This window comes from Podarcis filfolensis (assembly GCF_964270895.1).
Source record: "Podarcis filfolensis genome assembly, chromosome: 1".
NCBI classification, from domain to species: Eukaryota; Metazoa; Chordata; class Lepidosauria; order Squamata; family Lacertidae; genus Podarcis; species Podarcis filfolensis.
In genome coordinates this window covers 20,857,344-20,873,813 of record NC_139604.1, presented here as the reverse complement: position 1 = coordinate 20,873,813, position 16,470 = coordinate 20,857,344, and the positions used below count along the sequence as shown (strand labels likewise).

Below are 16,470 nucleotides of genomic sequence, written 5' to 3'. Positions count from 1 at the left end.
TTTCAAACTCTTATAAGTTTTTCAAACGATTCTATGATTCTAACCCTTTTGGAGCTTTCTGGACTGCTATCTGAATTCAGGCCTCTATCAACTTACCACTTTCTGTGGTAAATTTCTGTGATGTGCAGTGCACAGTTTAAACATGTATCTTGTTCTAACCTTTTAGGTTTACTGCGAAGTAGACCAAAAACGGCAAGCCCTGGCACAGGCCAACGCAGACTTGGTCGTTGCAGCGGAAAAACTTGAGTCAATAAGGAAGAAGCTCAATGTAAGTGTTATTGTTTTCAGTTTATGTAGGTCTCTTCCTATCTCCTACATATCAAACATTGGGCACCATTTCTTATATGTCAAATTTTAAAATTCCATTATTGTTCTTGGAGGCAATGAAAGGGTTTCTAGCCTGGATAATCATTTGTTGTGTTTTGTTTGGCTTGATGTACTAGTCCGAAATAATAGAACAAAGTATTATTGTTATTGTCTCCTATGACCCCAATTGCCTATTTACCCACTGATTAGGAGCTTTTTAAAAAAGGATCTGTAGGTGGGTTTTCTCTTTGATATTTGAGCGACATGCATTCAATATTAGTTTAGCTTTGCTGGCTACAAAGTGGGGGAGGGACACAGTGAGGTGGCAGTCATTTTTGGCTGTAGCCTAGCCTATTTCTCAGATAAATGTGTTCCTTGATATAAATGGCGAAGTTTCCATTTAGCGTTCAGTTGCAATTCAGGGAACACTCTATTTAGGCTGGCTTAAGCTTTCAGTTGCAAGAAGTATCCATCATAAAAGGGAAAAGAATTTCTCCCTCTTAATTTGGGGGAGACTACACCTTCTTGATCCACCTGATAGAGGTACTATGCAGCAGCAAATAAATGTATTCTAGTTTCCTTCCACTACTTACCTAGGAGTAAAGGTGTTTCCAGATGGGTGTTTATTGTGCTTCTAAGGTACACAAGTTTGTTTGATTTTGCAGCATCCACAAAACATAAAAATGCCACCCCGTATTGTCGACATTCTGATTTCAGCTGGATTTATCTTTTTTCAAGAAAAATGCAATAAATAATATTTGAAAACTGTTGCCAGCAAACCATATGCAGTGTCTAAATATGCTTAGGGCTGTGCTGTTAAATGAACAAAGAAGATGAATTTAAATGGCAAAAGTTTGCTTTAACACAGTAAGAATCATTAGCGTAGCCCTGAGCCTAGGGCTTGCCGATTGGAAGGTCGGCGGCTCAAATCGCCGCGATGGGGTGAGCTCCCATTGCTCACTCGCAGCTCCTGCCAACCTAGCAGTTTGAAAGCATGTCAATGTCCAAGTAGATAAATAGGTACTGTTCCGGCAGGAAGGTAAAGGGCGTTTCTGTGTGCTGCTCTGGATTCGCCAGAAGCGGCTTAGTCATGCTGGCCACATGACCCAGAAAATTGTCTGCGGACAAACGCCAGCTCCCTTGGCCAATAAAGCGATATGACCGCCGCAACCCCATAGTCGTTCGCGACTGGACTTAACTGTCAGGGGTCCTTTACCTTTACATTTAAGCATTATTACATGAAAAGGAATCCCAGTAAACTCAAAGGGAATTCAAGTCAATGTGCCCAGTAATTCAGCAAACAAATGGTGTTTGCAATCAATGTGCATAGTTTGTTTGATGTGTGACTTCAGTAATACTGATTTTAAACTCAGCAGTTCTAAAATTTACATTTGTTTTTATACAGGTGTGCAGTTCCTCTTCATTTGATATTATGTTTGGTGAATTACTAAATCATGACATAGTATTAAATGTGAAACTGTAGAGCATGGAGCAAACCAACAAACTCTCAGGCCTATTTCAACTGATAAGGAATAACAAAGTATAAAGCTGTTGTTAACCTTTGTGACTTTTCCCAAGTTTCAAAGCTAGTTGTAAAAACAAGTTGTAAAATCCACCAGTAGGTGAAGAATTTATTCTATTTATGACTTGACCATTTAACTCCAAACAAGAATTTCAAATAACACTAGGGAATGATGAGCATTTGAACTCAGAATGTTCTGGAGGGGGTTTTCCCCTTAATTCTAAACTCTGGTTTCTCAGCAGAGATATTGATTTTCTTGCATTTGTCCAATAACCAACAAAAATGGGTCTGGTCATTCAACTGGAATGCTAGTTACATTTAGTAGTTACATTTAATTCAAGGACTTTTAACTCACTTTTGCTGCTGTTTTTCAGTTTGATCATTTCTGAAAGGGGTCCACCATGTGTGCAAAGCCGCCTGGGTGTTTTTTGGAGCCCAATGCTTACTTGCAACATGGGTCGCCTCCTACAAATGTATCATGATCTCATTCCATACATACAATCTCATAAGTCATGATTCATGGCAGCTTCACACGAACCAATGCACACATATAGCCCCTGCTTCCCATAACTCTGTTCAGATCATTGCCTCCCCGTTGCTAACTCTAAGCCCAACATTTCAAAAAAAATCCGGTGCACCACTGGACACACACAAAAATAGCAAGCAATTTTTAAAAAAATGTTAAAGGAACAGGAGCAGGGCTTTTATAGGTAAAGGTAAAGGGACCCCTGACCATTAGGTCCAGTCATGACCGACTCTGGGATTGTGGCGCTCATCTCGCTTTATTGGCCAAGGGAGCCGGCGTGCAGCTTCCGGGTCATGTGGCCAGCATGACTAAGCCACTTCTGGTGAACCAGAGCAGCGCACGGAAACGCCATTTACCTTCCCGCTGGAGCGGTACCTATTTATCTACTTGCATTTGGCATGCTTTCGAACTGCTAGGTTGGCAGGAGCAGGAACCGAGCAACGGGAGCTCACCCCGTCACGGGGATTCGAACCACCGACCTTCTGATAGGCAAGTCCTAGGCTCTGTGGTTTAACCCACAGCGCCACCTGCGTCAGGGCTTTTATAGAAGTTGGCAAAAGAGAGAGAGGTATAATGTCTGGTCTGCAGTTAAGGAGTGGGTGCCACATTGCCTGCTAGAGTGCAATCGCCAGGTTGCAATTCTCTGATTTCTTCTGCCTCAAATTGATTGTTTTTTTACAAACAAACAAACAATGACTTAGTAGTCTCAGTTGCACATAGGCAAAATCAAACAGTGTTCCATTTTTAGCAAATTGAATAATTTTGTTTTATTTACCAAGAGCTCTTATATCAGTAACTCCTGATCATTTATGAACAAATTAAATAGCAGCAACTCAATATAGATCCTTGGGCACAAAACTCTCTACCCTTCTATCCATTGTGAAAACGACCCTTTTTATTTCTTTCACATTTTACTTTTCACTTTATTTTATAAACTTCTAGGCTTTCTGCTCTCGACCCTTCTATAGTGTTTCAAAAATCTGTAAGTGCCGTCATGTTGTGACATCAAATGGGGCCGTAATAAGACTATTTTAAGAAGAAGTGTTCAACATTACATAGGCTTAAATATATATATATATATATTGAAGATAGTGTATTAATGTCAAAACTGTCACGGTGCTTAGATGCCAAGCCCAGACTGGATGCATGCAACCTTTTAAAAGTAAATCCAAAATTAGACGATACAGATCTGAATTCTTTTGTAATTTTGAGAAATAGTATTTCAAAGGAAGTGTAATCTATCTACCTTCTGTCTATCTATGTTGGATCCTCCACACAGAGGGTCCATGTTGTGTACGGCCCCAGGACTTCCCCCCCACCGGCCTGGAGGCAGGGCTTTGCCCTGACCTGGGCCAGTGGTATTATAACTGCGCCACTGCTTCTTGGCCATTCGGCTTGGTGGTGTGATTTGGGGCTTTGTTTTTAAGCGGCAGCATGACGTGGGGAACCCCTCTTGCTTCACACTGCCGAACACCCACCTGCCCTCCCTGTTGTTAGGATGGTGTCTGGACTTGCTTTGGACTTCGGTTGGTAGCCTGTTTTGGGACAGGGGCCAGATAGGAATTTTGTCCAATGTGGCAAATGGGCAGTGGCCACTTGGTTTTTGCCTACCTCTCAGCAATTGTCACAACTTTGTAAGGTTTTGCGGTTAGGCATTGGTTTAGGGTAATGTGGGGAGGGGAGGTGCAGCCATCACCTGCCCCTTTATTTGATAGGGTATTCCGTTAAAGGAATCCGGTGGTCTGGATCTTGTCCGAAACCCGGGGAGGGGCTAGGGCCATGCCAGGACCCCCGGGAACCCAAGGGGTGAGCACCAGTCAGTAGTTGTTGGAGCTCCCTCTGCTGGTAGTTTACCCTTTGCAGGCTCCCTGCTGGGTGGGCAGGAGCCAGTTATAGTCATTAGATACCAATGCCTAAGCCAATACCAGTCACACTTGTGTAGTCAATAAAGCTGTGGCCTAAATTTGCCCGTTAACCTTTAAGCTAAATTCTGTCTCATTGGTGTCTTTATTTTCATGGGTTGGGGTTTGGGGGCTCGACGCACAACTATCTATCTATCTGTCTGTCTATTTGTCTATCTGTCTATGTTCTATCATCTATCTATCCATCTATCTATCTATCATCTATCTGTCTATCTTCTATCTATCTGTCTATCTTCTATTCAGAAGTGTGTGAATATGCAAGGAATGATCCTGTTGCAAGCAAAATAGTAGAACAAACTTTCTCAGTTTTGCAGTAGTTTAGCCTTATTAATTAATATATGCCTTGTCTTCCTTCCAAATAGCTAAGGAAAGCACACAAGCTTTTGGAAGTGGGGGTCTCTTCCCCCATCCAGACGCAGGCCAGATCCAGAACTAATTGGTTTCAACACGGTTGTCATACCCCTTTCTGGGTCCTATCCTTGCAACTCCTTTTATTTCTTCGCTATGTAATTTGGCCGGGCCGAATACTGAAGATGAAAAGAAACAATAATCCTGTTGTTACTATTAGGCAATTATAAGGTACACTACAGAGAGAACACACACCAGCAGTGAAGAAGCTGCTGTCTACTTGTTTTCTAAGCATCCTACTCAAGTCCTTAATTCTCTCGTAGGAATCAGTGGGACTTAACTTTGTTTTTGTGTCCAGCGTTAGGAGTTACTAAGAAAGGCATTGAAGATGATGTTGTTATATCAGTCTTTGTTGGAGTCACATTTAGAATACGCTGCACAGTAGCTCTCAAAAAATGATAATAAAAAGCCAGAGGAGGTACAGAAAAGGGCAATCAAAATTATTGTGTGTTACGAAGTTCCTTTTCCACAAGGAGAAGCTGAAGGGATTAGGTCTTTTGGTTTGGGGGAAGACAGCGAAGGAAAATGTGTCACAAGTTTTATAAAATTATGATACACATAGTGCCAAGAAAACAAATAGGGTGAAACAATTATCCCTCAGTCAACACAATACAACACAGGGTCATAAGACTGATTGGCTGTAGGTTCAGGATGAAGCGAAGGAAATATTCTTCATACAGTTTGTAGTAAGCTTTTGGATTCATTATGTGATTGCTGCACACATTACTTGGCTAGAGAATTGCAATGCAAAATTTGGAGAAGTGCAAATTTCGAAGGAATAACTATGTTTCAGTTCACACATGGTTCTGAATAATGTTAATTAGGCAAATTTGCCTTTAAATAGGATTCAAATTGAACTTATCTCCCATCCCTACTGTGGGATAACACTGCTCAGTGCAATATCATCTAGCCTTGCCACAAACAAATCCAGATGAATGTTTAACATACAGGGAACCTGGAAGTGCCCCTAGTTTAATGGCTGAATCCGATTACCTAAGGAGCAACTTAGAGGGAATTCTCATGGTTGCTGAAATGACATAATACTGCACACCACTGGGATTTCTCAGTAAATCATTATTGGACCATAACCCAAACAAACAAACATCATCTGAGACAATCAGCTTGCTTTCTAGCATTACAAATGCTGACAATTATTTATTTTTGCATACTATCCTCAGTATAATTTGATATTATGTGCTACACCTGTTTGGAAGCTCAGTAACCTTAACCCAGGGGTCAGCAAACTTTTTCAGCAGGGGGGCCAGTCCACTGTCCCTCAGACCTTGTGGGGGGCCAGACTATATTTGGGAGGAGGGGGGAATGAACGAATCCCTGTGCCCCACAAATAACCCAGAGATGCATTTTAAATAAAAGGACACATTCTACTCATGTAAAAACACGCTGATTCCCAGACCGTCCGCGGGCTGGATTGAGAAGGCGATTGGGCCGGATCCTGCCCCCGGGCCTTAGTTTGCTTACCCATGCCTTAACCCAGCCTTTCTCAACCTGTGGGTCCCCAGATGTTGTTGAACTACAACTCCCATCTCCCCTAGTTAGCAAGGCCAGAGCTCAGGGATGATGGGAGTTGTAGTCCAACAACATCTGGGGACCCACAGGTTGAGAACCGCTGCCTTAACCCATTTCTGAACACTAAATTCATTGAGAAACAAACCCCAAAGATCTCTGTGAAGACAGGGGAAGGTTGCAAATCTTGATGGACAGAGTAAGATAGGAGTCTGCAGAGAACAAGCCTCCCCCAGCTGTCAAACGACACACGCTGTCCTTTACGTGAAATGGAGTTCCGCTACAAATCAGAGATGAGAAAGCTGTACCCTCCCGATGGGTAGACTACAACTCCCCTCATACTTGACCATTGGCCATGCTGCTTGAGGCTGATGGGAGCTGAAGTTCAGCAGCACCTCACAAGTTAGCCATCTCTGATCCTCAAGACCACCTCATTGCACATAAGGGACTGTGGCATTTAAAAACAGCAACGACAACAGAGCTTTCCCCCTTTCCCTCCTCTGGCAAATTAAAACCGTGCCGGTATATTTTAAGGCTTTCAACTGTTGTGTTTTCAGGGAGGGGTTGGTCTGGAGCATTTTCCCTTATTATTGCTAGGCTGATTGTTATGTTGTAGTGTTGCATGCCACTACCTCAGTGCTTGGCTAGTGAACAGGAGAAGTCCCAGGTAGGTTTAAAGAAAGCAGAAATGACCAGCAGGCAGCAAAAACACAAGGGATTCCTATCACAGTGGCTCAGAACCCTGTAGCACAACACAAACAGATCTTTTGCATAATGACTGGGGGGTGGGGAGGGAAACTGTTAATAACGGTTATCTTTCAGTAACATAGCAACAGCCAAATCCTTGAAAAGAGGAAGTTTTCATTTATACAGCATTTCATTTAAACATTGAAATTTGGTATAATGTAGAGTATGAAACAAGTTTTGAAAGGAAGCTAATGATTAAGAAGAAATGCAATGGGCATTTAATAAGTGGAAGGAACTGCAAGATAATTAACTGGCATGCATAAAGATTCATGCTTTATACCAAAATTTTAATTTTGCACATAAATGTGCCTGATGTAGGCAGCATTTAATCACCTAGCTGACAGGAGTAACTACTTTCATTTAACCTTGACTGAAGATCATGAATTCTAACAGGTTTAATTGGATACATCATTTAACAGAATGAACAGAGCAAATTTTTCTCAATTCATAGGTTCTGATTGACATGCACCAGCAATAAGGCGTTGCACAATTAAAGCTGATCTGTATTCCTGGCCTGGGCACCAATTGCCATAGTGATGTGACACTGTTTGATCACTGTGGCACTGAAACTACACTGAATTTCCCCTTGTTTTGAAAAGGGCACTGTTTTAAAAGAGAGAGAGCGAGAGAGAGAGATTTTGGCACTTAAAAAAAATTAATCACATTGATATGCACAAACTGTAAGGGTAGGGGCATGTCTTACTGGTAATTCCAGAAAAGGGAAGGGGGGGGGATGGTGCAATAAGCTAACAGTGCACTCCTTTACACATCTACTTGGGAGTAAGTCCTATTGAGTTCAATAGGGCTTGCTCCCAGGTAAGCGGGGTAGAGGCTTGCAGCCGTTTGTTACTACAATACTTAGGTAGTGTAAAAAATGTAGGTAGTTCAAATAAGCGATGTGTTTCTCAAAACACAAACATTTAATTCATTTGCATATGTAAAATTATGTAAATCTAATTTGGCTTCACCAGGTAGAAAAACAATAGATTGTTCTAGTGGTCTCACTTCCTGTAGAATATTCCATACTAGGCGAGCCGGGAGAACAAATGACCCCAAGTCCCTCGGCAGAGGAATGGATGTAGCAGGTGTAATTTGGGAATCGTAACAGGGTTGGTGGCGCTGTGGGTTAAACCACAGAGCCTAGGACTTGCCAATCAGAAGGTCAGCGGTTCGAATCCCCATTACAGGATGAGCTCCCGTTGCTCAGTCCCTGCTTCTGCCAACCTAGCAGTTCAAAAGCATGTATAAGCAGATAAATAGGTACCGCTCCGGCAGGAAAGTAAATGGCATTTCCGTGCGCTGCTCTGGTTCGCCAGAAGCAGCTTAGTCATGCTGGCCACATGACCCGGAAGCTGTACGCCGGCTCCCTAAGCCAATAAAGCGAGATGAGCGCCGCAACCCCAGAGTCAGCCATGACTGGACCTAATGGTCAGGGGTCCCTTTACCTTTTTAACAGGGTTGGTTGGAAACTTTGACTTTGGGTTTACCAGGAATTAAAGGGATTTGTCATAATGAGTCAGTAAGGGAGTCACACAAGGGTCAGTGGAGCAGTATGCACATGTTCAGTATGGAGGGAAAGGGTACTGTGTGACATTGACACACATGTGCTCCTTGTAGTATTGTAACTAGCAGTGGAGCAAGCTGATCAGGCGCCTGGGGCGGCGCACGTGCCCTGCATCCAGGGGTGGGGCCAGCTGCCCATGGGGGCAGAGCCAGCCACCCACGGGGCAGGGCCAGCCGGGGCAGGCCGCTCTGTGGGGCCTCCAAGGAGTCTGTCTGCCTCCTCCCCCTCAGCCGCCCTACAGCTGAGGGGGAGGCGGTGGACAGGCTGTTTGGGGCAGCGCGGAGCCTGTGAGTGCCCAAGCCACCACATCTGTGGCGATCACACAGGGTCCCCGGACGTTTGGCGGTCTATTGATCCCTGTGCCACCACTGTGATTGCTTCCCCGCTGCCACCAACCCGTTTCTCTCGGGTACACACAGAGTCCAGACAGTTGTTAACATTAAATCAAAAAAGCAAGTTTATTTTATAAGCATTAACAAGTTTATGGTTTCAGATAATTTTTCTTGTCAGTTTCTTAATCTTAGTTGCTTTACTGGCCTAAGGTAAAGGTAAAGGGACCCCTGACCATTAGGTCCAGTCATGGCCGACTCTGGGGTTGCGGCGCTCATCTCGCTTTATTGGCTGAGGGAGCCGGCATACAGCTTCTGGGTCATGTGGCCAGCATGACTAAGCCACTTCTGGCGAACCAGAGCAGCGCACGGAAATGCCATTTACCTTCCCGCCGGAGCGGTACCTATTTATCTACTTGCACTTTGACGTGCTTTTGAACTGCTAGGTTGGCAGGAGCAGGGACCGAGCAACGGGCGCTCACCCCGTTGCGGGGATTCGAACCGCCAACCTTCTGATCGGCAAGTCCTAGGCTCTGTGGTTTAACCCACAGCGCCACCCACATCCCCTTTACTGGCCTATACCTTCCTAATAACTTCTAACTGATTATCCCAAATGTCTATCTGACTCCTCCTAAAAGTTCCTCTCACTCTCTCACATCAAAACTAGACCAACCCACAGACTTATCCTCCCTCTTCCGTCTCCAACTCCCAACTGACTTCCCAACAACTCCAACTCTAACTCTGTCTCCTCCCCTTGGGTTCCCACTGGCCAATCACTTCACACTCATTTAACCCTTTCCTTATGACCCACCTGGGAGGGCAAACGCCACAATGTCACTCCCAGGAGAGATGCATGGCTCGGGCATGCTGCAGGCCCCATGGTGAGTGCCGCCTGGCATTTTGTCACCCCCCTCAGTGGTGACACCCGGGTCGGACCCCGCACCCCCTTCCTCCGCCCTGATTGTAACCCTGGCTTCTTTTGGAGTAAACAGGGTCTCTGCCATGTGCAGCTATCTGACTTCAACCACACAGCATGTTCTCTCCTCCATCTCAAGTGTGCACCCTGCCCAACTGAACCCATTTTGTGGAGATGTCAGGTAGAGCAGGTATTTCAAGGAAACCTTAAAGAGGAAGAGAATAAGCAGCCTTCAAGAGTTGCATACATTTTCTTTGTCCATATTTCATACTATGAAATCTTTAGAAAATTGCTTAGGTAAGTTAATGCTGCCCCCAGGCAAATTCCCGGTCCCTAAACAGCTCTTTCTCATCAATCCACCAGAGGCTTCTGCAGATCCTGGCAGGATTCCATAGGTCATATATTTATATATATATTACTTAGATGAACTCATAGTCTGCCTTCCATTCATTAATAGCTGGTAGGATTTTCTACAACTTTTCCTCTTTCCTTTTTTTTTTTTTTACACTTTGCTGTTGCGTGAGGCCAAAGTTACAGAGTGGAGAATATATATACCTGTTCTGGAATATATCATTGCTAGAAATAGAAGCACCACTCCTAATTATTCTTATCTCTACTAAGGGCTGGTGACAGACACTGGCTTTGTCAAATTCTTTCAGGCAAACACTTCTGCTCGTTTTCAAGGTTTATATATAAAGAAAAAAATTGCCAAGTATGTTGCTGCTTTGTTTTCCTATCTGGATGGGTGAATCAAAGGGGAAACGAACTACTTGTGAAAATAGTGGAACGCTCTACCATCTATAAAAGAACTTCGGTGCAATATTGCTCACTCCCAAAGGATGCTCAAAGCAGTCTCTTGGTTTGTTTGCTTTTCCTGTATTGCTAAATACCTGTGGATGTTTGTCAGGAGTTTGCCCATGTTCCACAAAGAGGTGGACAAGGAGGAACCCAATATGCGTGTCCTAGTGAGCAAAACCTCTCTTTGAGCTCCCTTTGTTTTAACTACAGAATTTGAAGTGGAGAATGGTTGCTGAATTCTAACCTGGACCGCCTTATTGTGCTTAATACAATTGTTGACAGCGTGTCACCGTAAAGGATAGTCTGCACAAAGCATTGCTAGACTTTGATTTCACAATAGGTTGGTCATTTTTCTACCAGTTCAGTTGGAATTATTGCGTAGGGAGCCAGTCATTGAAGCAGTTTGCCACATACGAGCACTGATTTGCTGATGAGCCACTGGCAAGATATGTGACTTTTCTCCAGCTTCGACAACTGTTTCACCCATTTCAAACAAGGTAAACGGGGGCAGGGGAATAGACCTGCTTTGGAAACAAGCGCAAATTGGATTGCACTAAGCTTTGTCCATGAAAGGTTGCTGGCATGTTGGCAAAGAAAGCAAACGCTACCCCTACTGCAGCATTTTTGCAATGTTTTCTGGTTGTGTGCACCGAACATCTGAATGTTTCTAAGAGCAATTGTATTTTTCCTGGCTGTGTGATATAGCAGCTCCTTAGCTCAGCAGCAAGCCACCTGTTTGGCTTGCAAAATGCCCCAGGCTAACCCCAGGTGTCTGGAGGTAGAGCTGGAGGTGTCCCCTGTCTAAAACTCTGGAGAGTTTCTGCCAGGGAATCCTCAGCTAGATGGTCTTAATGGTAGGACTCAGTGTGAGACTGCTCCCTGTGTTCCTATTTTCCGCAGTAGAAAAAAAAAATGACCGTGTGGTGACATTTTTTTTTTTGTTGCTTGTCCCTACAATGTCTAGTCTTGTTTCTTACTGGTGTTTTTTTATTATTATTTAAAGGAACTAGACACAAACCTGGCTGCCTTCACCACTGCCTTTGAGAGGGCGACAGCTGAGAAAATCCGCTGCCAGGAAGAAGTGAATAGAACTAATAAGACTATTGAGCTGGCCAACAGATTAGTGAAAGGTCTCGAGGTGAGGTCCTACAGGGCAGGCTAATGAAGCAGCCTACAGAAAGCATGCCTTTGTTATACACTAGTGATCTGACAATAACAGAGGCACTTAGCAAAGAACCTGATGAGCTGGAAAAAAAAATTATGTCATTATCATTCATTTTTCCCCATAAAGGAAACATGTTTTTGACCTTTACGTTTTCTTACAATTTGCCTCGCTGCCGTATATATTAACTGCAAGATTACCTACTAACTAACATGTCGATGAACGTTTAGAAAAAAGACAGGAATGGCAACTCTTGGGCAGTGCTAACAGACTTTTTTTTGTTTAAGATGTTCCAAGTCTGAGATGCTCTGAGATCGCACCTGAATATTTCTTAGGATTGCAGCAAAATACCCAATAGAATATGTCCTAGTTATTTAAGGAATATGATACTTGGCTATTCAGACTCGAGTTTACTCAGAGTAGACCAGTCTAAATTAATGAACACAACTAAGGCTGTGCGCGCACTCCCGTTTACTCCGCACCCAGTGTGCTGCCCCCACTGATTGGGGAAGCAGCATACATGCAACATGAGCCTCAAATCCATTTCTGTCCTGTAGTTTCCTATAAAATACTGCATTTTGATGCATCCCCACAGCTTTGAGCCAGATTGAGAAAAAGAAGTACCTAGCTGTGTTTTAAGCTGGTAATATGTACATAGCCAGAGTTAGGTCCATCAATTTCAATTCACTGTGAGTAAAACTTTTTTTGAATCCCACCCTAAAACTCCTCTGTCTCACCTAGGCCTAGACATGCTTTAAAATACTATCTATCTGTGTGTATCTGGTTGCACCATAGTGTAAAAGGTAAACTGTGACTTCCAATGAGCATCCCACAGAAAGCAATGCAACATATGCATTTGGATGCAACATTAGCACGTTCACCTGATTTTCACTCTCAGTTTCTGATCCATGAAGTGATTGATCTGTGCACAGAAGCTTGCTTTCATATGCATATCCTTTGCTGGACTGGGAATACCTACATACCTAGAATTCATCAGATGCTGACGCAGTTGTCCAAGCCAAAGGTGACATACTGTATGTTTCGTTTATGTTTAGCTGGCTTCCCCCTCCCCAGGTCAATGATAAACAAACAAAGCTGGCATTTCAGTGCTTTTGCACCCTGTACAATGCTATTTACCCGAGGCCTTTACACATAGCAACACACAATCAAACATGGCTTAGCTTAAACCAGGAGTGAGGAACCTGTGAGGAAAATCTCCAGATGTTGTTGGACTCCAACTGCTGTCATCCCCGAGCAGCCAGCATGGCTGGTGGTAAGGTCTGATGGAGGGTGTAAGCTCAATTATCTTAGACTCTACAGTACAATATGATTTGCTCTGGGAGAGCAGTTTACTACCATTAATGTCTGGGCGAAGTCTATGTCAGTGGAACCTCTACCTGCGACCATAATCCGTTCCAGAGGTCCGTCCAGAGGTCGAAACAATTAGCTGGGAGAGGCGGCGTTGGGCACGGGCAGCAATCGCCACTTCTGCGCATGTGCGGATGGCGATCGCCGCTTCCGCGCATGCACAAACAGTGATCGCCGCTCCTGCGCAACCGGCGGCAAACCCGATACGATACGATACGATATCTTTATTGTCATTGTCCCTTGCGGAACAATGAAATTGAAAAACTACATAAAAACTACATAAAACTACCACGAAACTACATAAAACTACATAAAAACTACATAAAACGTTCAAAAACCCGGTTACTTCCGGGTTTGCCACGGACGTTGGGTGAAATGGACGCAAGTGGAAGGGGACGTAAGAAGAGGTTTGACTGTACAACAGTACAGTCCCTAAAGATGCTCTAGAAGCTTCAACTGGTTGTGAATGCAGCTGCCCAACTGTTGACAGATTTAAGGCAGCACCAGCATATTATGTCTTTTTTTTTTTTTTAAGTCCACTTCGTTAAGTTCAACTTTGTTTCCATGCCCAGTTTAAAGTTGCGGCACTGACCTTTAAAGCCCTAAGTGGCCCAGGTCCTGGACATCTTGAGGAAAGCTAAATTCCTCAGTTTAAGATAAATCCATGAAGCCCAGCTCAAGGGACCCCCATGCTAGATTGTCATTTGTGTTAGGCCTCCATCTTAATAAGGGCCTCCCTTGGGAAGCCCTCCTGTCTCCTTTTTAAAACAGGTGGAGGCTCCCTGCTCCATTCCACTGAGCTTTTAACCAGCCTGTTTGCCTCATGATGAAAATATCCAAGGACCTAAACCCAAGGTTCCTTCCTTATAGTTATAGACAACTTTGTAGTTGCCTTAAGCTGCCATAAATTAACCTATGGCCCTTTTATTTCAGTCAGAGAATGTGAGGTGGGCTCAGTCCGTAGCTCAGTATCATGAGCAAGAGAAGACACTGTGTGGAGATGTGCTTCTAACAGCGGCATTCATTTCGTACGCTGGGCCATTTGCCAAGCGGTATCGGCATGAGCTAGTTCAGAATCTGTGGCTGCCCTTCTTGAGAACCCAAAAGGTAGTATGCAATAAAGATGTCTTTAGTTGAAATGTTTTGGGGAAATAATTTTTGAAAACTATACATTATGCTTCTGTGTTGCCAGCAAAAAAATAATAATCAAAAAAATTCTTACAATCCTTCATTAGATAAGGAGGGGGTACATATTAAAAGTGCACGAAAACACATTTTACATGAGCAAAATATTTCACTGTTCTTAATTGTAGTAATAGAATTGGATTTTTTCTCCCCATTCGAAATAGTTCAGTAGTAATTCAGTTGCTAACACAGATCAAAATGGCATAATCCACGATACCTTTAGGGACAGTCTGACATTATTATTATTATTATTATTATTATTATTATTATTATTATTATTATTATTCCAATTTATATACTATACTTTATCCAAAGATCCCAAGGTGATGTACAACATTAAAAACACATTACAGAACATCAATGATAAAAACTTATAAAAGCATACTGGCAGAGACAGCCTAATAATTAAAAAGTCATCATAATAACAGTCCTCTCCCCCACACTTTCACAGGCCACAGATTATTTAGGCCGGTTTAAGAGGAACAATTTTGTCTTGTGCCTAAAGACATGTAATGATGGCACCAGATGAGCCTCTGTGGGGAGAGCATTCGCAACTGGGGAGCCAGCACAGAAAAGGCCTTTTCTCTTGTTGCCACCCTCCGAAAGTCTCTGGGGTGGGAGACACAGAGAAGGGCCTCAGATGACAAACGCAGGGTCAGGGTTGGTTCACAGGGGAGAGGGTTTTGTTTTTCTTTTTTCTTTTTAATGGCATCGTCATACACAGTGCTTTCTTTCTTTAAAATGTTTAGGGGTACTCTCATTTTGACTCAAGAGAATCACCATTTTCTAGTTCAAATCGGGGGGAAATAAATACAGTACATGGACAAAAGTACAAAGAACATGCATGCAAAGAACAAAGAAACTGACCAAACACCATGCTAGATTCCAACTCCTACTTCACACATTAAACGCCCGCTTCCATCTGAGACTCAGGAAACACCGTGACAGGAAATGAGTCCGCCATCAGGGGTAGCAACAGAAGTGATGATTCACTGTGCTAGAGTTAGATTAACAAAATGTTTAGGGGTATGCATACCCCTGCGTACACCCAGAAAAAAGCACTGGTCATTCAGGCATGTATACTGCTGCAACACACCTTAGGTTTTCCTGTGAAGGAAATGCAGGGTATAAAATGATAGATAGATAGATAGATAGATAGATAGATAGATAGATAGATGATAGATAGATAGATAGATAGATAGATAGATAGATAGATGATAGATGATAGATAGATAGATAGATATAGATAGATAGATAGATAGATAGATGATGATAGATAGATAGATAGATAGATAGATGATAGATAGATAGATAGATAGATAGATAGATAGATAAGCAGAGCGATCTTGATAAATATCATACAAAGAACGAACTGGCGTTCAATATATGATACACTTTGATTTCATTCTTTTTGCTTTATAATATATTTTCATAAAATATATACACTGCTTGATGGTTAAAAAAACCCAACGACCCTCAAAGCAGTTTACATAAAGATAAAACAATAATATGAATGAACTCCTTTATTTTGTTTTGTTTCCTGATATGTAACATTGCAATAGCACCCATCTATGTTTGTAGCATCTGCAATGGGAATTAAGAAACGCAGCGTTCTTTTTCCTCTTGGCGACCCTGCTATGCTCCTCCCTTCCCTCATCACTTTCTCCATGCTACAGACATGAGCAGTGTGATGTATTGTCACAGGGACAAGTCACTGAAACTAGGCATTTCTAAGTTAACCTTTATTATTTTAGGTTCCCATTCCAATGACTGAAGGTCTTGATCCAATCTCCATGCTGACGGATGATGCAACAATTGCTAAATGGAACAATGAAGGCTTGCCTAGTGATACCATGTCCACGCAAAACGCCACTATTCTTACAAACTGCGAACGCTGGCCTCTATTGATTGACCCCCAGCACCAGGGGATCAAATGGATAAAAAGCAGATATGGCTCGGATTTGAAAGTCATCCATTTGAGTCAGAAAGGGTAAACACTCATTGGCAGCTGCTGCTATTAAGAGGAACAAAAACATTAGGTTTGGTATAGTATGGCTGTTGATGCAATGCCCTAGCTTGTTTTGCTTGTTTTAATCCATGCTTGCTGCAAAGATACAGATGTATAAATATATCAACTGACTACAAATACACACACACACACACACACACACACACACACACACACACACTCAA

At 42.9% G+C, this 16,470-nt stretch overlaps 1 protein-coding gene across 1 annotated transcript in view; it reads left to right on the top strand.

The window, feature by feature from the left end:
* Window positions 1–16,470, top strand: part of LOC310743372 (dynein axonemal heavy chain 11-like) — a 219,287-nt gene that overhangs the window by 155,436 nt on the left and 47,381 nt on the right. Inside the window, exons 52-55 of the mRNA XM_083573553.1 lie at window positions 167–268; window positions 11,566–11,700; window positions 14,026–14,199; window positions 16,032–16,267. Coding sequence (XP_083429679.1) covers window positions 167–268; window positions 11,566–11,700; window positions 14,026–14,199; window positions 16,032–16,267 — 647 coding nt within the window. The remainder of the gene's footprint in view (window positions 1–166; window positions 269–11,565; window positions 11,701–14,025; window positions 14,200–16,031; window positions 16,268–16,470) is intronic.